Below are 19310 nucleotides of genomic sequence, written 5' to 3'. Positions count from 1 at the left end.
AGTATCAGAAAATAAATTAATACTATCTTTTACAACCAAATTAAAAATATAGCATGCACATCTAACATGAAAAATTGCTGGATTAATTGGACAAAGTCTAGTTCTTAAGCTAGTTGTTGCGATTGTGTTAGTAGAAGCATTATCTAAGGTGATAGTTAAAACTTTATCAATGAGCCATAAAAATCAACTATTTGTAGAATAGTAATTGCAATATATGCCTTAAATTAAAAGTTTGGGGCAGTTGGTTGTTTTGGGTGGGGTGTGGGGGCCAAATATGGCCGTTTATAGCCGTTGCCCAACGGCTCTATTTAAAAAAAAATTAAATAACAAACAGGACAGACGGAACAGGCAGGACAGGACGGCATAAACGAGACGGAATAAACGCGACGAAATGGGCATCCGATCCCATCCAGTGTACCGTTTAATATGGGATAATTGAGACGGGACAGGATCGGGACGGGACGGGACGAGATGGAACGGGATCGGGACCGGGACCGGGACGGCCCGGCCCGTTGGACAGCCTTATGTAGGACAGTCAGTTCTCTGTTCAGTTACAGTTTCCTCCTGCATCTCATTAACTTTATCATCGCCATTTGTTACCATCTTGTCTGCTTTGGCGTCCTTTAGCAGCAACATCGTAATCACCAATATTTAAATCTGCAGGAAGCTGGCCTGACTTCAAAGAAATGCCTGCGTAATTTTACATATCGTTAGTAAGCTTCTCAAAAACATGTCAGGAAAGAAAGGGAAGATGACCAAGGTCTTCATAAGCGAAAAAATGACAGATACACTAACTCCAGTAAATCAAAACCCATTTGTGTATTAATTGTTCAGCAATACAACACAAGCTTCAAACGCGTGGAGTATAAAAGCAAGGTTTTTATTCCAGACAAATGAAGTTTTACCAGGTAAAGTTTAGACATCACTATGCTAAGCCTAGGAAATTGGCCAATGTATAGTAGCTAATGAACACAAACATTACTGAGACTGTGTCCTAAGAGACCATAGTGAAATAACTTCTAGATTGGCTACTATACTACAAAACGAAAACAAAGGTGGAAAGTAATGAGCAGCCAAGGCAAAACTATCTTGGCCAGTACAAGTAAGGCGAAAGATGAGCAGACGCAGCAGATGAAACAACATCAACTGCTCCTGAGCCGCGGCTCCTGTATAGTTCATTAGCTGTAACAGTATCAGCAACCTGGTAGATATCAGATGCAGAGCTCCGGCCAGCAACATCACCGGGTATTGCATTTGGCAACCCCGCAGAACCCTCCAAGTATGGTGGTGGACTATAAGCATCACTATGTGTGGCATTTGGCAACCCTGCAGAACCTTCCAAGTATGGTAGCGGCCTATAAGCATCACTATGTGTGGCATTTGGCAACCCCCCAGAACCTTCCAAGTATGGTGGTGGCCTATGAGCATCACTGTGTATGGTGTTTGGCAACCCCGTAGAGCCTTCCAAATATGGTGGTGATCTATAAGCATCACTGGGTTGGCTGTTTGGCAAACCCGTAGAGCCTTCCAAGTATGATGATGGCCTATAAGCATAGCTGCAGGAGGCCAGTCCGTCATACACGGCTGCATTCCCACGCCATCCATATAACTGACCAGTATGACTCCCTATTTGCCCAGGTGTACGATCAACTAGAGTCCCTCCATGACCTCCAGCATATGAAGCTCCTTGATGAACAATATCCATGCCTTCTGATATATCTGCTTGAATACCATCGACACTTGCTGATATCCCTGCTCCATCTCGACCCATAGCCACAGTTCCTGCAAGGGAGCCAACAACATTTTCATGCATCGAGCCTGCAACAGGTCCATGTAATACTGATGAGGACACGGTATAACCATGAACATGGCCAGCATTTTGACGTTCTAGCAAGGTGCAGTCACTATCAACATGATTAACAGCTCTTTGCTTCCGTAGCCATGGTGGAATACGTGACTGTTTTGCTTCTTTATTTCTGAACCTTCTCGACGACTCAGTTTCATCACGTTTTCTCTTTTGTGCCATCTTCCCACCTGTCTGCTTAACTAATTCAACAATTTCTTTCTCCAACTTCATTATCTTTTCATTGATTTGCCATCCAGGAAGAAGTTTTGAAGGATCGGTATCATGGCGTTCCAAACATTTGATGACAGATTTCAGAGCAAACAAATGCTTCCTTTTTGCTTCATTCTGCTTAATCATAACAAAATGCTTGGTTAACTTGAGGAGGCCGAGAGAGAAATCAGATAGGGAGGGCTATTAGTGCTGGAATGCAACAACAACAACAACAACAACAAACCCAGTGCAATCCCATAAATGGGGTATGGACTATTAGTGCTGGAATGAAATTCAAGAATTACCACAGCAGCATGTGAACCAAGTGAGTTTTCCTTCATTTTCTTCAATGACTCTTCAGTATCTAGTAAAAATGATGTCAAAAGTCTCTGAGGATTAAATCTGTCCTCAAATCCAAAAGTATAGGCAATATGAACAGCGTCAACTTCCATCTTTTGTTTCAGCATCCCCTCTATTATTTCTGTCACAGATTTACATAATCCAGTGTTAAGCAGACAGATAAATTAGCAACTACCACAAGGTCAAATGTAATATTTGTGATAAAGAAAAGGTATGCAAAACTGAAAAATAAATCATAGTAAGATGCTCTGAAACCACAAACTACGAAAACAAATAATCAGAAGGTGGACTACCGAGCAGATTATTAGGTTGAAAAGGTGTTCTTGACTTGAACTTAAAGTTTCCCTAAAGTGAAAAGTTGCCCCATAGAATGTGAAAAGAAAGAAACGACAGACAATCTCCCGTCCCAGTATTCACTGCTCGTTCCTGTCCATAAGATTTTCTATTTCAATTATTAGCTTAGTTAATTTTTCTCTCCAATAATGACGCCGAGATATTCCCCAAATGCTTTAATTTTTTGTCATTCAATTTCAGACATTAAATATCGCTCCATTCCATATTTGTGTCTTTGAGTCTCAAGTAAGCATGATCCTCCACCCTGGCTAGAGTTCTTTTATTTTATAAGGTAAAATTTTATTGAAACTAAAAGCCACCAGCTATAAGATAGTGCTCGGCTTCCAGAGATTATGCATCATTGTTGTTCCTGCAGGGAGCTAATAAACTCTATCAACTTACCCTCATCATATATATCAGCTAGATTACACCAAGAAGCTAAGTTACGCAAACATCTAAACTTCAACATATGGATAGAGACACCTTTGTTTTCAAATATCTCTGGTTTCTCTCCAAATAGTCCAAAAGAACACAACCTAGAATAGACCTCCAAATCTTTTTCAGCTCCTTGCTGCCTCTGTAGAACAACCAGCTATTTCTGGGATGCCCCATTTGAACCCAAAAATATTGAAAAATAACTGCCAAAGTTGCCCAGTGACTTCACAGTGTATAATCTCCAATCCCTGGCTGATATTATCAACACCAGAACCAGATTATGTTTGCCTCGGCCCATTTTCTCTGTGACCTCTAGTTGTTTTTTGTCAATATTAGTTGGAGATTATATTTCGGTTATTCATTTTATTTTTGTCGCTTGTTTTCGGGATAGTGTTTGCGTAGTGTCACCTAGATTAAAGTTGCTTTGGTGAACGATGGTAAGATAAGGTCTTGTCCTCGGGGGTGTCCTGGCGGGGGAGGGGGTGCCCCGTAAGAGGGCTAAGGGAGCCTCCGGGCTGAGAAAGGGGTCTTGGTACATAGGAACTTTGACCGGAAAGTCTATAGAGTTAGCGAGGATTCTAGAAAAAAGGAAGATTAATATAGCTTGTATACAGGAGACTAGATGGGTAGGAGATAAGGCACAGGATGTGGGCAAGTTAAAACTATGGTATTCTAGGAGGGCGAGGGGCAGGAACGGGGTAGGTATCTTGGTTGATGAGGACCTCCGTGTTCTAGTGGTGGAGGTTAGGAGGGTGAACGACAGGCTGATGACTATTAAGCTAGTTGTTGGAGGATTTATTCTGAACATAATCATTGCGTACGCACCCCAAGCAAGCTTGGACGAGGAAGTCAAATGCGTTTTTGGGAGGATTGGGATGAGATGGTGTGTGGTATCCCGCATACTGAGAAGCTTTTCATAGGACTAGATTTCAACGGCCACATTGGAGCGATGTCTGGGGGTATGATGATGTGCATGGTGGTTTCGGTTTTGGAGATAGGAACGAAGGAGGAACTTCTCTGTTGGACTTTGCTAGAGCGTTTGATTTGGTGATAGCAAACTCGAGTTTCCCGAAGAAGGTGGAGCACTTGGTCACATTTCGAAGTTCGGTGGCCGTGACTCGGATTGATTATCTTCTCTGTAGTAAGTCCGATAGAGGTCTTTGCGCGGATTGCAAAGTTATCCCGAGTGAGAACCTCATGACCCTTCATAGGCTCATGGTCATGGACCTTGAGATCACAAGGAAGAGGGCGGTGTATAGCCAACCTAGGATCAAGTGGGGAGCCTTGACGGAAGCCAAAGTGCAGGAGTTGGGGGTTAAGTTGATGACTAGAGGTCTTGGAGGAGTAGTGGGGACGCAAGTGCTATGTGGACCACGACTGCGAAGTGCATTAGGAAAGCCGCTAGAGAGGTATTAGGGATCTCGAAGAGTTACTCTGGCGGATATAGAGGAGACTGGTGGTGGAATGGAGAGGTGCAAGAAAAAATAGAGATCAAGAAAGCGGCGTATCTGAAGCTAGTAGAAAGTGTAGACGAGGAGGAGAAAAGGGTGAATGAGGAGCGATATAAGTTAGCTAAGAAGGAGTTGAAATTAGCAGTTACGGCGGCCAAGACTGCAGCTTTTGGTCGTTTGTATGAAGAACTCGAGGGCCGAGGTGGGGATAAGAGGTTGTTCAGGTTAGCCAAGGTGAGAGAAAAGAAGGTTTGTGACTTGGATCAAGTGAAGTGTATCAAGGACGAAGAAGGTAGAGTTTTGTTGGATGAGAGGCTTATCTGTCGGAGATAGCATACCTACTTCCATAGTCTCTTAAACGAGGACGGGGACAGGAAGATTGTACTGGGTGATTCGGAACTCTCCGGGAGTCATTGCGACTTTGGGTATTGTAGGCGGATTAGAGTTGAGGAAGTTGAGAGGCTGTGTGTAAGATGAGCAGGGGCAAAGCGACCGGGCCGGATGAAATCTCGGTGGAGTTTTGGAATAGTGCGGGCAATGTGGGCTTGGAGTGGCTCACTAGGCTATTTAATGTCATTTTTAGAAGGAAGAAGATGTCCGAGGAGTGGAGGTGGAGCACGATGGTTCCTTTATACAAGAACAAGGGTGATATCCAAAATTGCAATAACTATCGGGGTATCTAGCTGCTTATCCATACTATGAAAGTCTGGAGAGGGTGGTGGAGCTAAGGGTGAGGAGGGGTGTGTCTATTTCTGAGAACCAATTCGGGTTTATGCCGGGGCGCTCGACTACAGAGGCCATTCACCTTGTTAGGAGTTTGATGGAGCAGTATAGAGAGAGGAAGAGGGACTTTCATATGGTGTTCATCGACTTAGATAAGGTGTACGATAAAGTCCCGAGGGAGGTTTTGTGGAGATGTTTGGAGGCTAGAGGTGTACCTGTTGCCTAAATTAAGGTGATTAAGGACATGTATGATGGAGCGAAGACCCAAGTGAGGAGTGAGGACTATGGGAGGGGGCTCAGATCATTTTCCGGTCATGATGGGGTTGCACCAGGGATCGGCACTCGGCACTTTTTTGTTTCCCCTAGCGATGGACGTTCTGACGTGCCACATCCAAGGGGAGGTGTCGTGGTGCATGTTATTTTGCAGATGATATTGTATTGATTGACGAGACGCGAGGTTAGAGGTGTGGAGGCAAACCCTGGAGTCTAAAGGTTTCAAGCTGAGCAGGACCAAGACAGAATACTTGGAGTGTAAGTTTAGTGGTGAGACACAAGGAGGGGAAGGGGAGGTGAGGCTGGACTCGCAAGTCATCCCTAAGAGAAGAAGGTTTAAGTATCTTGCAGATGATCTTGGGTCTATGGATGAAATGGAGACTCGCTTTTGGTGCTTTGTGTGACAAGAAGGTCCACCAAAACTTAAAGGTAAGTTCTACAGAATGGTGGTCAGGCCGACTATGTTGTATGGGGCTGAGTGTTGGTCTGTGGAAACCACCCATGTCTAGAAGATGAAGGTAGCAGAGATGAGTATGTTGAGATGGATGTGCGGGCACACCAGGTTAGATAGGATTAGGCATGAGGTTATTCGCGACAAGGTAGATGCGGCCCCTATTGAGAACAAGATGCGGGAAGCGAGACTTAGGTGGTTTGAACATGTGAGGAGGAGGAGCACAGATGCCCCGGTGAGGAGGTGTGAGAGGTTGACATTGGAGAGCTTACGGAGAGGTAGAGGTAGGCCGAAGAAGAAGTGGGGAGAGGCGATTAGGCAAGACATCAGCTTTAGCAGTCCGAGGACATGACCCTTAATAGGAAGGTGTGGAAGTCCGGATTAGGGTAGTAGGGTAGGTGGTCTAGATTGTTCATACCGGTAGTATTAGTACGGACTCTCGCATTCTGTTGGTAGTAGGTTTCTTTGACTACCCGTCGTTTTCTTTTATTTTGATCATCTCATTATCGTGTTATTTTTATGCTGCTTTTACATGGCTTTTTGGTGTTGTCCCTCCTTGTCTTTTAATTAATGTGGTGCTTATGTTTTCCTGAGACGAGGGTCTATTGGATACAACCTCTCTACCTTCACAAAGGTAGAGGTAAGGTTTGCGTACACACTACCCACCCAGACCCACATCGTGAGATGATATTGGGTATGTTGTTGTTGTAGATTATGCTTGCCCCAGATCAAATTATCATCCTTATCATCTTCAAATCCCGGCCTGAGATTAACAACACCAGATTATGCTTTGGCCTACAAACCAGTCACTTCCACATAAAAGCACTTATCCGCACTAATAAACAACTTATTCAATTGTGTTAAACAATTTTTTTTTTTTGAAGAAGTAAGGTGTTGTGTTATTCAATATTTGTATACAAACTTCTTTTTTGTTTATCAGAAAAAACTGTATTTACAGACATTTATATTCATCGAATTAGCTCAAGTGGTTGAGTGGCTCCTAGTACTTAAGAAAAAACACAAACTAAGCATAAGCAACAAGAAAATGTATACAAACTTTTAAATTCATTGAAGTTAGCTCAATAAGTTGAGTGGCTTCTAACACTTACCAAAAAACACAAACGAAGCAAATGAAGAAATAACCAGTGAATTAGACCATCCAGGATCATAAAATTGTAAGCATGATCCTTCCAGTCAACTAGCAACTGTGTAATACAGTACTACTATTCCCAATGAACCTTATCACATATATTTGAGTCAACAGTCTTGCATGATTTGTTCATTTATGCACGAGATCTTTTTAAAAAAGTTTTAGAATCCATGCAAGATTAGAAAAGATTTCTCTTTTGGTTGTTTGCTCACATATACATATTTCAGCATTTCCTTAGTTTCAATATAATTACCAATTCTAAATAAATGTTCCGTTTAAGAAGTTCTATGCATGAAATCTTAGCCAGGAAAGATATGAATCAAACGAATGATAGCTATGTTCTTATACAAAAATATAATCATCATCATGGATTATGATTCATTGTGGACCAACTGTAGGAGGACCTTAGAGGATCCGGGAAGCTGTTGTCCTCAAAGACCTACTTATGGTCCAAAAGTACTAGAAGATGGGGATTTTGATGCTCAGACAACTGTTTGTAAATCTCAAACAAAAATTGGCATTTCAAATTGGATAAATGAACATGGTGGGAGCTCTTGGTGTCTCTTTGGGGCATGATGATGGAAAAGGCAAAAGTGCCTTTGAAGCTAGTGAGATGAATAAAAAGGGCAGGACAGGAGAAGGAGAAAAGCAACAACACAAAATTGTGGTAGACACCAGTAAACAGAAGGGAAGGAAAACCTTTTTTTTTTTCTTTTGTTTTGATAAGCACATTTTTCTTCTCCAAAAGAACAGTACCAAGCAAGTGCTGATGGTCTCCAAAAATACACCACATCTGTTCTCCCTCTAAGTATGCAAGGAGCTCAGGAAGTCTTTCATAGAGTCAAAATCATTTACATTCTTTAAGGTAATGCTGAGTTAGGGAAGCTTCATGCACGGCAATCCAACCAAATGTAACCACTTCTAAAGGCACAATGTTTTCCCCTAGATTTTTATCACCACTGTACATTAGGTATTTATTTGTTGCTTCTACGTAATTTTGCTTCAATCAGACCCAATCAAAGGGAACGGAACTAAACTTGTTAACAGCACGCACCACCTCACATGAATAGCAAATGATGAAATGCAAATGTAGCTTAATGACAAATTGGATTCATGAAAAAGGACCTGGAATCTTTGCCACGAGGACATTTGATCTCCGAAGGGCACGATAATACCGCTTGATGCAACTCACCTGGAGCAAATCCCTGATATCCTCATTTCTAAATCGTCCTGGAATCCCAAAACACCCAGTAAGCATCAACAAACCCCGGGCATCAATTTCCTTAGCCTTAAGTACACCTCCTTCAGCAATCAACCTCTTTCTCCATGCTAAAGCTGCCTGCTCCGCCTCTTGCTTCACCCCTTTCTCAATCTCGTCGTTGATTCCCATCAACAAGAAGCATTCCAAAACCAATACAGAAGCCAACCTTGAACGGACCATGTGTGAGCACTTAACAAACACACTGCCCTTCTGAGAATAAAACTTGCCGACACATTCCAATACAAGCCTTGCTGGATTGGGGGAGAGTCTTAATGCCTTAGGGACTTGTTCGAGCAGTCCTTTTATATCTGAGAGATGCATTCCCATGTACCTCCGCAGATCACGACCACTCATCGTTTTGCAGAGGCTTTCCAGCTCAGAACGATGAGTGGATTTCAGCTCTGGACGAGGAGGGGATTTCACTTTTTCTTCCTTTTCTTTTTCTTCTCCTTCGCCTTCTCCTTCTCCTTCTCCTTCTCCTTCTTCTTCTTCTTCTTCTTCTTCTTCTTCTTCTTCTTCTTCTTCTTCTTCTTCAGAGGGATCAGATTCCCAAGATGGTTCTGGCTCTGCGGCTGCGGCTGGTGGCGGTGATGACGTGGGTAAAGGAGTAGTATTAGTCGTAAGTGGGGGAAGCATAGAGTCGATTATGGTTCGAATGGAATCAATGTGTTGATGTAGGTCAGCGAAGCAGCGTTGGAATGCTGAGAGGGAGTCGGTGAGTTTGCGGAGATTGGCAATTGAGTCATCCTGGGAATGTGTTGGTGGTTGCTGAAATTCCGACTGTTTGGTTACATTCTGCAGCGAATCGTTTACTGTTTGTTGTGATTGAGGTGTCGCAGTGGTGGCAGTTGCGGCGGTATCTGCTGGTTTAACCATAGTCGGAGTAGAACTTATGAGAATTGACAATCGACAAGAATCAGAAATTCCTAATGCGTCACCGGTTGTTGATACACAATAGGAAGAGGAACGCCTCTTCCTGCAATCCACGCCTTAGGTTCAAAATAATTAAAATTTAGCACTTTTTATGTAAAGATAAATTTGAACGAAAATACTGTTCAAAATTCATAAAAATACTCCAGTATAATACACTGAAGTATAATATATTCCAGTATATTATACTGAAACATTACGTGTTGTAGCAAAATAGTGGCTATTTTTCAATAACTTTGCTGGCTATTTTCGAATGACCAGTCCGAAAACTTGCTAGCCCGTACTATTTTTACAATTTTCTTTTACTGTGTTTACATGGGCTTCTTTCGGGTACAGCAACTGAGTTATGTGTAAAAATAGCACGGCTAGCCAGTTTTCGGACTGGTCACTGAAAAATAACCAGCGTTTGTAAAGTCATTGAAAAATAGCCACTATTTTGCTACAACACGAAAAGTTCCAGCATAATATACTGGAGATTGGTGCACCTGTGTATGAACTTCCAGCATATTATGCTTGTCCAACACATCGAAAGTTTCAGCATAATATATTGGAGATTGGAGCATCTGTGTATGAACTTCCAACATATTATACTGGAACTCCAGTATATTATGCTGGAAGTCCAGTATATATATTGTACTGGAACTCCAGTATTTGTCCTTGCCGGTAGAGAATTTATATTGGACAAAATTATATAAATTATTTTTTTAATATTTAAAAATTTTAAATCAACTAAATTTTTGTTATTAGATATTTACTTATTTGAACAATGTAGGAAGTTCAAATATCTCTTTATTAAGATTTGATCTTATATAAATTATTTTCTTATTTCAATTATATAACATAATTATAATACTTTTCGTATTAGTTTATGTAATATTTAGTATTTTAAAATCAACTTTTACATAAGAGAAGATATATTCATTATGCAATTTATAGACAATTATTAAATTGTATAAGGAGTTAAAAAGAAATGTTTAAAATATTCCCAAAGTTTCATACGTACGTAAATAGAAAAGTAAGCCAACTAATAATAGAATTCTGATGTAAATAACTCTAGGATTCTATGACTTTTTTAAGGAATTTTAGGAATGTATTATTTACCTTTTTCAGTAAATTGCTTCTTAATTTTTTTTTATATTTGCATGACAATCATACATTTTGTTAGGGAATGTGTTTTGGTGTTGTATTCAAATATTTTTTCCTGCCCTAAGAATTTGATTCTTTTATACCTTCTACGCGATAAGGACTCTGGATTTCTTCCTTGAATCACATCATCATTTATTAGAAATCTTACGTCAGTGAGCCTCCAAACCTTGGATTGGTGTAAGACACTAAGGGCTCGTTCGATATCAGGGATAAGGAATAATTAATCCCGAGACTAAATTTAGAGTTTATCCCTTATTTGGTTGGTAGAAAAGTTCAGTATAATTAATCCCGGATTAGTTATCTTAGTGTTTTTATATCCGCATGAAAAGGTAGAATAACTAATCCCAAGATAATTAGTCCTGAGATAACTTCTTTCCAACGTTTGTTAGGGTGAATAAGAATAGTGTCGAATAAGGTGTATTAGTAGTGCATGTATTAATAATGCATGGGTTGGTAATGCAAACATTAATTATGCGGAGATTATTTCTTATCCACTGTTTGGTGTGGTGTATTAAACATTAAAATCCATTACATAGTTTTTTCTAAAAATTAATTGTTTACAAAAATACCCCCTTATATTCTTTAGCTTTACTTTAAGGACAATTTTATCTTTAACCATGCTAATGCATGCATTAATAACCTTGGTATTGCGCGTGTACGTGAATAATTTACTTTTCTTGTATATATTTTATACTAATTGACGCGAAATACACGTGCAACGCACGTACACTAAAGCTAGTCTTTACATGAAAAGTGACTAAATCGATTACTTTTGAAACTGTGACTATTTTTGAATTTCACCCGAGTTATTTGCATTATATTCTATATTTTTATAATATGCTGAAGAAAACTTAATTTATTAAGTGCAAGAAATTACTGCTTATATACAGAAATTGGCTTCGTCAAAGTAACATTTTCATTATTATTATGAGGACAGACATCCCTGGGCAAAATGAATTCAACATCAAAATTCAAATAGCATCCCTCGGCAATCTCTGAATATTCTCCCTCCCACTAGGACACTAATCCATCATCAGCATTAAATTGAAGTCTGAAAATTTGTCAGCCATTATAATGACTTAAGACCTTCACCATATGATACAAGAATTGGGATTGCTTGACATACATAACTTCTCATCTATTCCCAGCAACTAAGGTCCAAAACAAGCCTTTGTTTCCCAGCAACACAAGGGACTTCCCTCACTCATTGTTAAGAACATATGATGTGACTAGACTCGTATCTCCCTCTTTAGAATCTTGAAGAGTGAATCCAACAATTTATCTACCGTTTCCCTTCTTCCCACTACCTTTGGCTCTTTACCAGGGAAAGCATAACATTCTTTCCAAGGAAACATAAGTTTCTTGAAATTTTCATTCTGCTTTGCTCACATATAACAGGCGTAACACTTAAAAACAACGAAGAGGATCATTTTATTCAATTGAGGACATATAATCCGACAAAGAACTTCTGTTAAGAAATAGATAAACAAATCGTCTCTCCAGCATGGCACATCAGTGAAAGAAAAACAAAGTTATCATTCATGATGAGAAGTGAGAACTAAACTCTCTTCCAAAACTTCTCATCCAACATCAACGATATTCAAAATTAGGAAGTGTCCAAAGGACCAAATACAAAGTCTGTCAAGTAAATTGTGTATCCAAGAAGCTTGTGTATGTGCTATCGTTTAGAAAATTGTCAATTGCAATTTGTACAAAGACACCGCAAGTACAACACATGCAGCCCAGTCAGAAACAAGTCATACTTCCTATATGTGGAATTCGCACCAGCACTACCAATTAATAGCCCTTATTTCCCCGAATTCGAGCTCTCATGTCCACCTGAAAGATAAATTTATTGGTCAGACAGTGTGTTGACAAGCACAAGATAGGTCAATATCACAGTGCATATATCAGATCCAGCTGCCAGGAAGCATGTAATGTTATTTAATGTTATATGGGAATCAGCGCATTAGTAACCGTGGTTCATATGGCACATCAGATCCTCCAGCATAACAAAGTTATACTCCTATCAGTTCTGTTTTTGGCAAGTCCACACAAAAATGCTATGTATGTCATTGCAATTGTGCATTACATCATAAGAACAACTTCTGGAATTGTCATTGTAAGACTAAAGTACTTGAGCACCTACCTCAACAGTGAAATATGCACACCTAAACAAATGCATGATATACCAAGCCCAGATAAACCATTATAGTGTTCACATCACAACATTATCCAAAATCAGAAGTCATAAATTAATGCACAAACATGGAAAACATTACTCCTAGATTGTCCACAAAATAATTGGTACCAAGAAGATGATTCGAGTCGGTCACGTTATATCTCGAATAGATACTGCACCAAACAACCTGCCAGAACAAGCAGATTGCAGGTTCATTTCCTGGTTTGGGAATAAGTCCTCAACAACTTGAATATCAACACAAAAGTTTTCCTCATACAGTGCCAAACTCCCAACCATTACAGGATCATAGAATACAAACAATAAAAGTTTATCTTCGGCCGAATGATTTTAGAGTAAGTATCCAAAGACAGAAAATCAAAATGCAAATTGTAAATTTTCATCACGAGTTTTTAGAATATGTAAGGTACCAACACATTATTTTAACTAAGAATTTTCCCTTTCAGAGATCACACTATATCCAACTGCAAACTGTCAAATTACCAAATGATGAGTAAATGTAAAACAATCAAAGATAAACAGAAACTTAATATTCACTTCTTAGGTACACGAGTCTCTACAACAACACCAACATACCCAGTTAAATTCCACTAGTGGGGTCTGGGGAGAGTAGATTGTACGTAGACCTTACCCCTACCCCGAAAAGGGTAGAGAGGCTGTTTCCGGGAGACTCTCGGCTCAATCAAGAGAGACAATAATATCAGAAAAGAAACAAAAGAAAAGGCATGTAACAACAAAAAATGCCAGAAAGAAAATAACACAACGAATAAGTGAAAGGAGTACATGAGTCTCTACAAATAGAGATAAAATTACATAGACTTAATGTTGATAGCTTCTCCAAACTTCTAAATGCACGAGCATAAACAAAAAGAAAGGTCATACCAAAAGCAACAAGATGCCAAGCTTATAGAATAAAAACATTTTACAAGATGGCAATATCCTAACAATATTGACATACATGTATCTCATATCATCTTTAAAGTAGAACTATAGCTCATTAACATCACAACAAAGTTGAATAGGAAGACTTCCTTCTCCTTCTAGTCATTCTTTCTACATGTGTGGCACATTGTTATTGTTCTCACATTTTAGCTATTCTCAACTCAACCATGCAAGGCAAAGTTAGAAACACATAATTGAGTTTTTCCATATTCATCTCATTAAAAAATGCATCAACTGCATTTACTGATTCATCAATGGTTGAAGGAGTCATTGATATCGAAGGGATTGAATAGCTCTAAAAAATCCAAAATCTAAAACATTTAGATCTGAATATTGGGAAGTTGAACGCATACCTGAAAATAAAATTCACCTTGTCACGCCTTCATAAAAAGTCACCTTGTTATGCAGCTTCATTATATTTCAAACCATTGACATTAATGTGAGGTCTAACGTTATCTAGTTGAATAAAAATAAGAACATTCGAATATGAAATTGGTCATCTTAACCTAATCATTTATCATTGTTAGAACATTTTGCAATTAAGCAAGGCCTAATGGTATCTTTAGTCACGGGAAAAATAGGTTTTATTTCCGAACTATTTGCAACTCAATTTTACTATTCTGTTTAGCTGTCTCCTTGATCACAAGAGAAATTCATGTTTCTACTGAAAACAACTCAACTCCATTCTGATAAAAATTAGGGCTTGCAATAGCAGCAATGTAAAGAAGTTCTTACTTTTGCGTGATCTATACGAGTCAAACTTTTGTTCTTCAGGAATAAAATACTAAATTTCAAATCCGTTGTAGAAAAAATCAGTTTTCATGAATATGAACATAATTAAACATATCTAAAGATATTGGATTTGAGTGGAGTGTATTCAGCTCAATTATTAATAATGAGCATTGGAGCCTTACCTTTTTTATTTTTTCTATTAGATGAGGCTTTATAACATTCATATGTGCCCCAATAGCACCTTCTTTGATATGCCAAAAAGAGTTGTTGTTGACATTTCCATGACACATGCACAAGCTAAAGATTGAATATTCGTTCGACGATTAAGAAGAGCTTATTTTACCAGATTGATACCGATTTCAACTCATTTCCTCCCAACTTTACCAGCAAGATTCGATGATATGATACCAAAAGTTACAAGAAGAGTTGGAAGAAAAAAAAATTAAATTAACATTAATCTCATAAAGGAAGAAACGTTTGAATTCTCATACAATATAATTAGTTGGGAGCTTGCTCCTCAACTTTTGTAATTTTGTTGTACCCTCTTGTTACTACAGTTAATAAATACCTTATCTGAAGAAAAATCTTAAAATGAAACTTTTCTTTGTCTTCGATTGGATATTCAAACTTTAGCTTGTGTTGTAGACACGTCAATGACAACTCTTTCTCGACGTAGCAAAGAAGGTGTCATTAGGATACATACCAACATTATAAAGCCTTATCTGAAAGAGGAAAACAAAAGGCTAAGGCTCCAATTATGTCCATCAACATTGAGCCGAGTACACTCTATTCAATTCCAATATTTTTAAATACGTTTAATTATGTTCATATTGATGAAAAATGATTTTTCCTATCCTACAAATATGAAAGGTACTATCTTGTTTTATATAACCGAGAAATCCCTAAAAGCGTACCGCACCGTTCAAAACTCGACGAACAATAGGTCCACCCCGCTACCTTTCTCCACTTAAATACTAAGCTTTTGTCTACGACGAGATTCAAACTCGTGATGTACGCGTAGCCCATACATCACATGTTGCGCTCTTACCATTAAGATCATGTAAAAGCGAGAATTTCATTACAAAAGTTATGTTTAAAGTTGTTGCATGCCCTAGATCTGATCAAAATGAAATTGAATTGTTTCCAGGATAGATAAGAATCCTCTAGGTCAAAGAGGCAACTAAATGAATTAGCGAAAATCGAATTGCAATAACTTTGAAAATGAGACATATAATATATGACTAAAGATACCATTAAAGCTTGTTTTAATAGACAATGTTCTTTCAACTATTAGATCAAAATGGCCAATTTCAGGCGAACGACTCTTATTTTTTATTTAACAAGATAATCCAAGACCTCACATTAATGACAACGATTTGAAATTAATAAAGCTACTCGACAAGGTGGAGTTGATATTTGGCTATGCTATAAACCTCCCAATAGTCAAGATTAAAATGTTTTAAACTTCAAATTCTTTAGAGTTATTCAATCCCTTCAATATCAATTGGCTCACTCAACCATCGACGAGTTAGTAGATACATTTGAAACATCTTTTTATGAGAACAGTGGAAAGACTCAAATACATGGTTCTGGCTTTGCAATCTTGCATAGTTGAGGTGATGAAAGTTAAAGGTGAGAACAACTACAAAGTGTCACATAGGAAGAAACAACAACTAGAATGAATTTCCTATTCAACTTTATTCGGATATTGATGTTTGTTAATGAAGCTATATCTCTACTTCAAAGGTGATATGAAATACAAACATACCATGTTATTAGGAGAAAAACCTTTCTGTAAAGTTTGTTTCTATTTTGTAGTCTTGGCCATCTTATAGCTTTTGTACAACCTAACTTTATATAAAGATTCGTGCATTTAGAGAAACTATGAGCATTAAGTCTATGTAGTGTTATATTTCTCTTTGTATAGACCTTGTATATAAGGAAGTTTTTGAATATTTAGATCGTTTATCTTTGATAACTCATTTACACATCTTTTGGCTATTTAATGAATTTGCACGTAGATATGGTGTGATGATGAAAAAAAAATTTATTTGTTCAAATTATGTGTTAGTGCCTCAATGTAATCTAAAGAGATGTCATGGAGAAATTTAAAATTTCCATTAGAATTGCTTTTATCTGTCTTTGAAATATCCTCTACAATCACTTGGCCGGAAAAAAGCTTGTTTTGTTTGTCTTCTATGATCTTGTAATAATTGAGACTCGGGCATTATTTAAGGAAAACTTTTTGTACATGTATATTCTAATTGTTTGAGGACTTATACCCAAAACGCCAAACCAGAAAATGAAAAGAGAAACAATACATGTAGTTTTATACACACAAAAGACAGGAAAAATGATGAAAATATACCAAATACATAGTAGTAGTATTTTTGGAGGACCTAGGGAGAAGGGAGGAGGAATTGATGCTAGAGATCTATTTGTTAATTTGCTTTCAATAATCATCAAACAATCAATCAACTATGCCTCAACCCGTGCTAGTTAAATTTGACTATATGACTCCACTCTAATCACTTCCTTGCATTCTTTCCCCGGATAAGACATGATATTTCCGGCAGCACTTGGTAACTTCCCATAAAAAAACCATTTCCTTCTTTCATTCCCAAGATTAAAATAGAGATTTAATTGTAGTAATGATTAGTATACAACTAACTCTTCAAAAATTTAAAAAGTCCGGACATAGACAAGTTATACAATACAAATTCATTTGATACATGAAGAGCTGTAAAGTTAATTGCACGGGGAAGCACATGCTAGGTGAAAATCTAGCAGTAAAATATACTGTAAATATTTATACGGAATGGGGAAAAGGATCTAAACTTCTAAGTTAAAACTTTTTTTAGGGGAAAAGAAAGTATACCTGTCCTCTCTTGCAATTGAAGTACGTTTCCCTGAGACCTACACATTCACTAGGAATTAATGGACTCTTTTCTTTTGCGCATTCCCTGAAAGACTTCTTCTCAACCTAAAAGATTAAAGCACATGATCCTTTAGAGTTTCAGGAACTACAGAAATTAACAAATATTTACGAGAAAACAACAACAAAAAAGATACCTTAACGCAATCGGATTCGCTGAGGCACTTGACGAGTTCCATAGCAAGGCCCTTACAGGACTTCGCCATTTCTACTAAACCCCCTCGACTCCTCCCCGCTAGTCTCTCCTCCTTCAAAAACCCCGTTCTCTCTTTTATGTTTCCGGTCTATATAGGGCCAGGGCCCCAGCAACTTCTTGAGAGGCTTAATTGGGCTGTCGAACCATCAGTCTTGGGCTTCAGTAGGTGACCGAGACAGAAAATGGCCCATATCGCTTAACAAAAAGGGCGGAGTACATAAATGCCGTTTTTAGGACCCTTTAAGGAATAGCTAAAATTTACAAAATCCTTTTGAATTTAGCTGCCATAGAATTAAGGGGTATTAACACTTTTAGCCCGTGCCAGAAACTATTTATATCTGATAGTCAAAAAGTGTATAAAATTAATATAATTTTTGTATATAACATAAAGAACGTGTATACACAAATTTTATACATTTTTCAACTATTATTTTTACAGCAGCTATACAGTGTCATGTTTCCTAGAATTAACTTCAAACATGTGGGTCTAAAGTTAAAAATAAGGGATTTTTACCTATCTATACTACATATAAAACTTATTCACCCTCCCTAATCAAGTTTTAACTTAATTACAATTTACCAATTATATACAAATTAGTATTAACGAGTATCCCTTTATATTAGAAAAGAAATGGAATAGGGAATCAGTTATTTCCCCATCCCTGCTCTCTCTCTCTCTCTCTCTCTCTCTCTCTCTCTCTCTCTCTCTCTCTCTCTCTCTCTACTTTTTATCATCTCTTTTTTCGAGGGAATTCATCAATGATTTTAATTGCTTTAATATAAAATTCTAACTTAGCAATTTCCTTTCATGTTGCACAATTGGTGTTCGAATTTAAATTATCAATCAATAAATTTTGAAGGTGTTTGACTCTTTTCCATTGACAACCATTAAAAAGCTTCGAAGCTTTAAATTCGAAATTGAATTTTCAAGAAATATTATTTGTTTGGATTGGGTGTTGTAAGCAAACGATTGAGAATATTTTATGTAGTTAATATTTTGATTTTGAGGGTATTTGGTGAAGATTAGATTTGATTTGGCTAGATTTTCAGATTGAAATTCGAAGAAGCAGAAGAACACACCACATACAAAATATATACAAATTATATACAAAAATGCGTACAAAAGACATATTGTATAAAATTTATATGAAAAGTGTATTTAAGTTGTATGATGTTGTAGTTATATTTAACTGGGTAAGAATGATGTATGAAAGTTGTAGATAATTTATGAATAAGTTGTATATTGTATAATTAGTTGCATGAAATTTATTTTTAGCATGTATGTTGTTGTAGATATATTAAATTTATTTTTAATTTGTATGCTGTGTGGGAGCGACTCTGCTCCTGTATATTTAGCCCCGGTAAGTGTTAATACGCTTTTAGATGGACCACACGTGGACTTATAAATATGAAAGACCGAGATTGTTCTAACGTATTCTCTTTTTTATTTTGGTAATAATCTTTTATACTTTGTTTGGATGGTTGTCACTTATTATTTCGTAATGTATCGTATTATGTTATATTGTATTATATAATATTATATCGATGAATATAAATATTTTGGATAGATTAGATTATTTTCTGTCATTACATGCATAATGTTAGACATCAACAATTTGAAGGATAAACCTACAAGAAAAGTATGGTACGGTATAGAGCTATCATAAAAAGGTAGGACAAATGACAAAATATGATTATTAGATAATAAGTAAAGACAAAATGAGAAAAAATAAATA

General features: G+C 37.6%; 2 protein-coding genes across 4 annotated transcripts; both read right to left on the bottom strand.

The window, feature by feature from the left end:
• LOC109223902 (protein FRIGIDA-like) lies at positions 197 to 9479 on the bottom strand. 3 transcript variants are annotated; one of them, XM_019388378.1, is made up of 4 exons: positions 8358 to 9479; positions 2362 to 2537; positions 1202 to 2191; positions 197 to 690 (listed from the first exon to the last, which is right to left on the bottom strand). In XM_019388378.1, the coding sequence occupies exons 1-4, from the start codon at positions 9367 to 9369 to the stop codon at positions 679 to 681; spliced, it is 2190 nt and encodes a 729-aa protein (XP_019243923.1). In that variant the 5' UTR covers positions 9370 to 9479; the 3' UTR covers positions 197 to 678. The 3 variants fall into 3 exon arrangements, with proteins under 3 accessions (XP_019243923.1, XP_019243922.1, XP_019243921.1); XM_019388377.1 differs by lacking the exon at positions 197 to 690 and having other exon boundaries at positions 796 to 1782; positions 1861 to 2191; XM_019388376.1 differs by lacking the exon at positions 197 to 690 and having other exon boundaries at positions 796 to 2191.
• LOC109223901 (mitochondrial protein pet191 homolog) lies at positions 11977 to 17641 on the bottom strand. The gene is made up of 3 exons (XM_019388375.1): positions 17516 to 17641; positions 17322 to 17426; positions 11977 to 12408 (listed from the first exon to the last, which is right to left on the bottom strand). The coding sequence occupies exons 1-3, from the start codon at positions 17582 to 17584 to the stop codon at positions 12367 to 12369; spliced, it is 216 nt and encodes a 71-aa protein (XP_019243920.1). The 5' UTR covers positions 17585 to 17641; the 3' UTR covers positions 11977 to 12366.

Source organism: Nicotiana attenuata, chromosome 3, assembly GCF_001879085.1.
Source record: "Nicotiana attenuata strain UT chromosome 3, NIATTr2, whole genome shotgun sequence".
Classification (NCBI taxonomy): Eukaryota; Viridiplantae; Streptophyta; class Magnoliopsida; order Solanales; family Solanaceae; genus Nicotiana; species Nicotiana attenuata.
The sequence above is the reverse complement of the archived record's forward strand: the minus strand, read 5'-3'. Positions and strand labels throughout refer to the sequence as shown.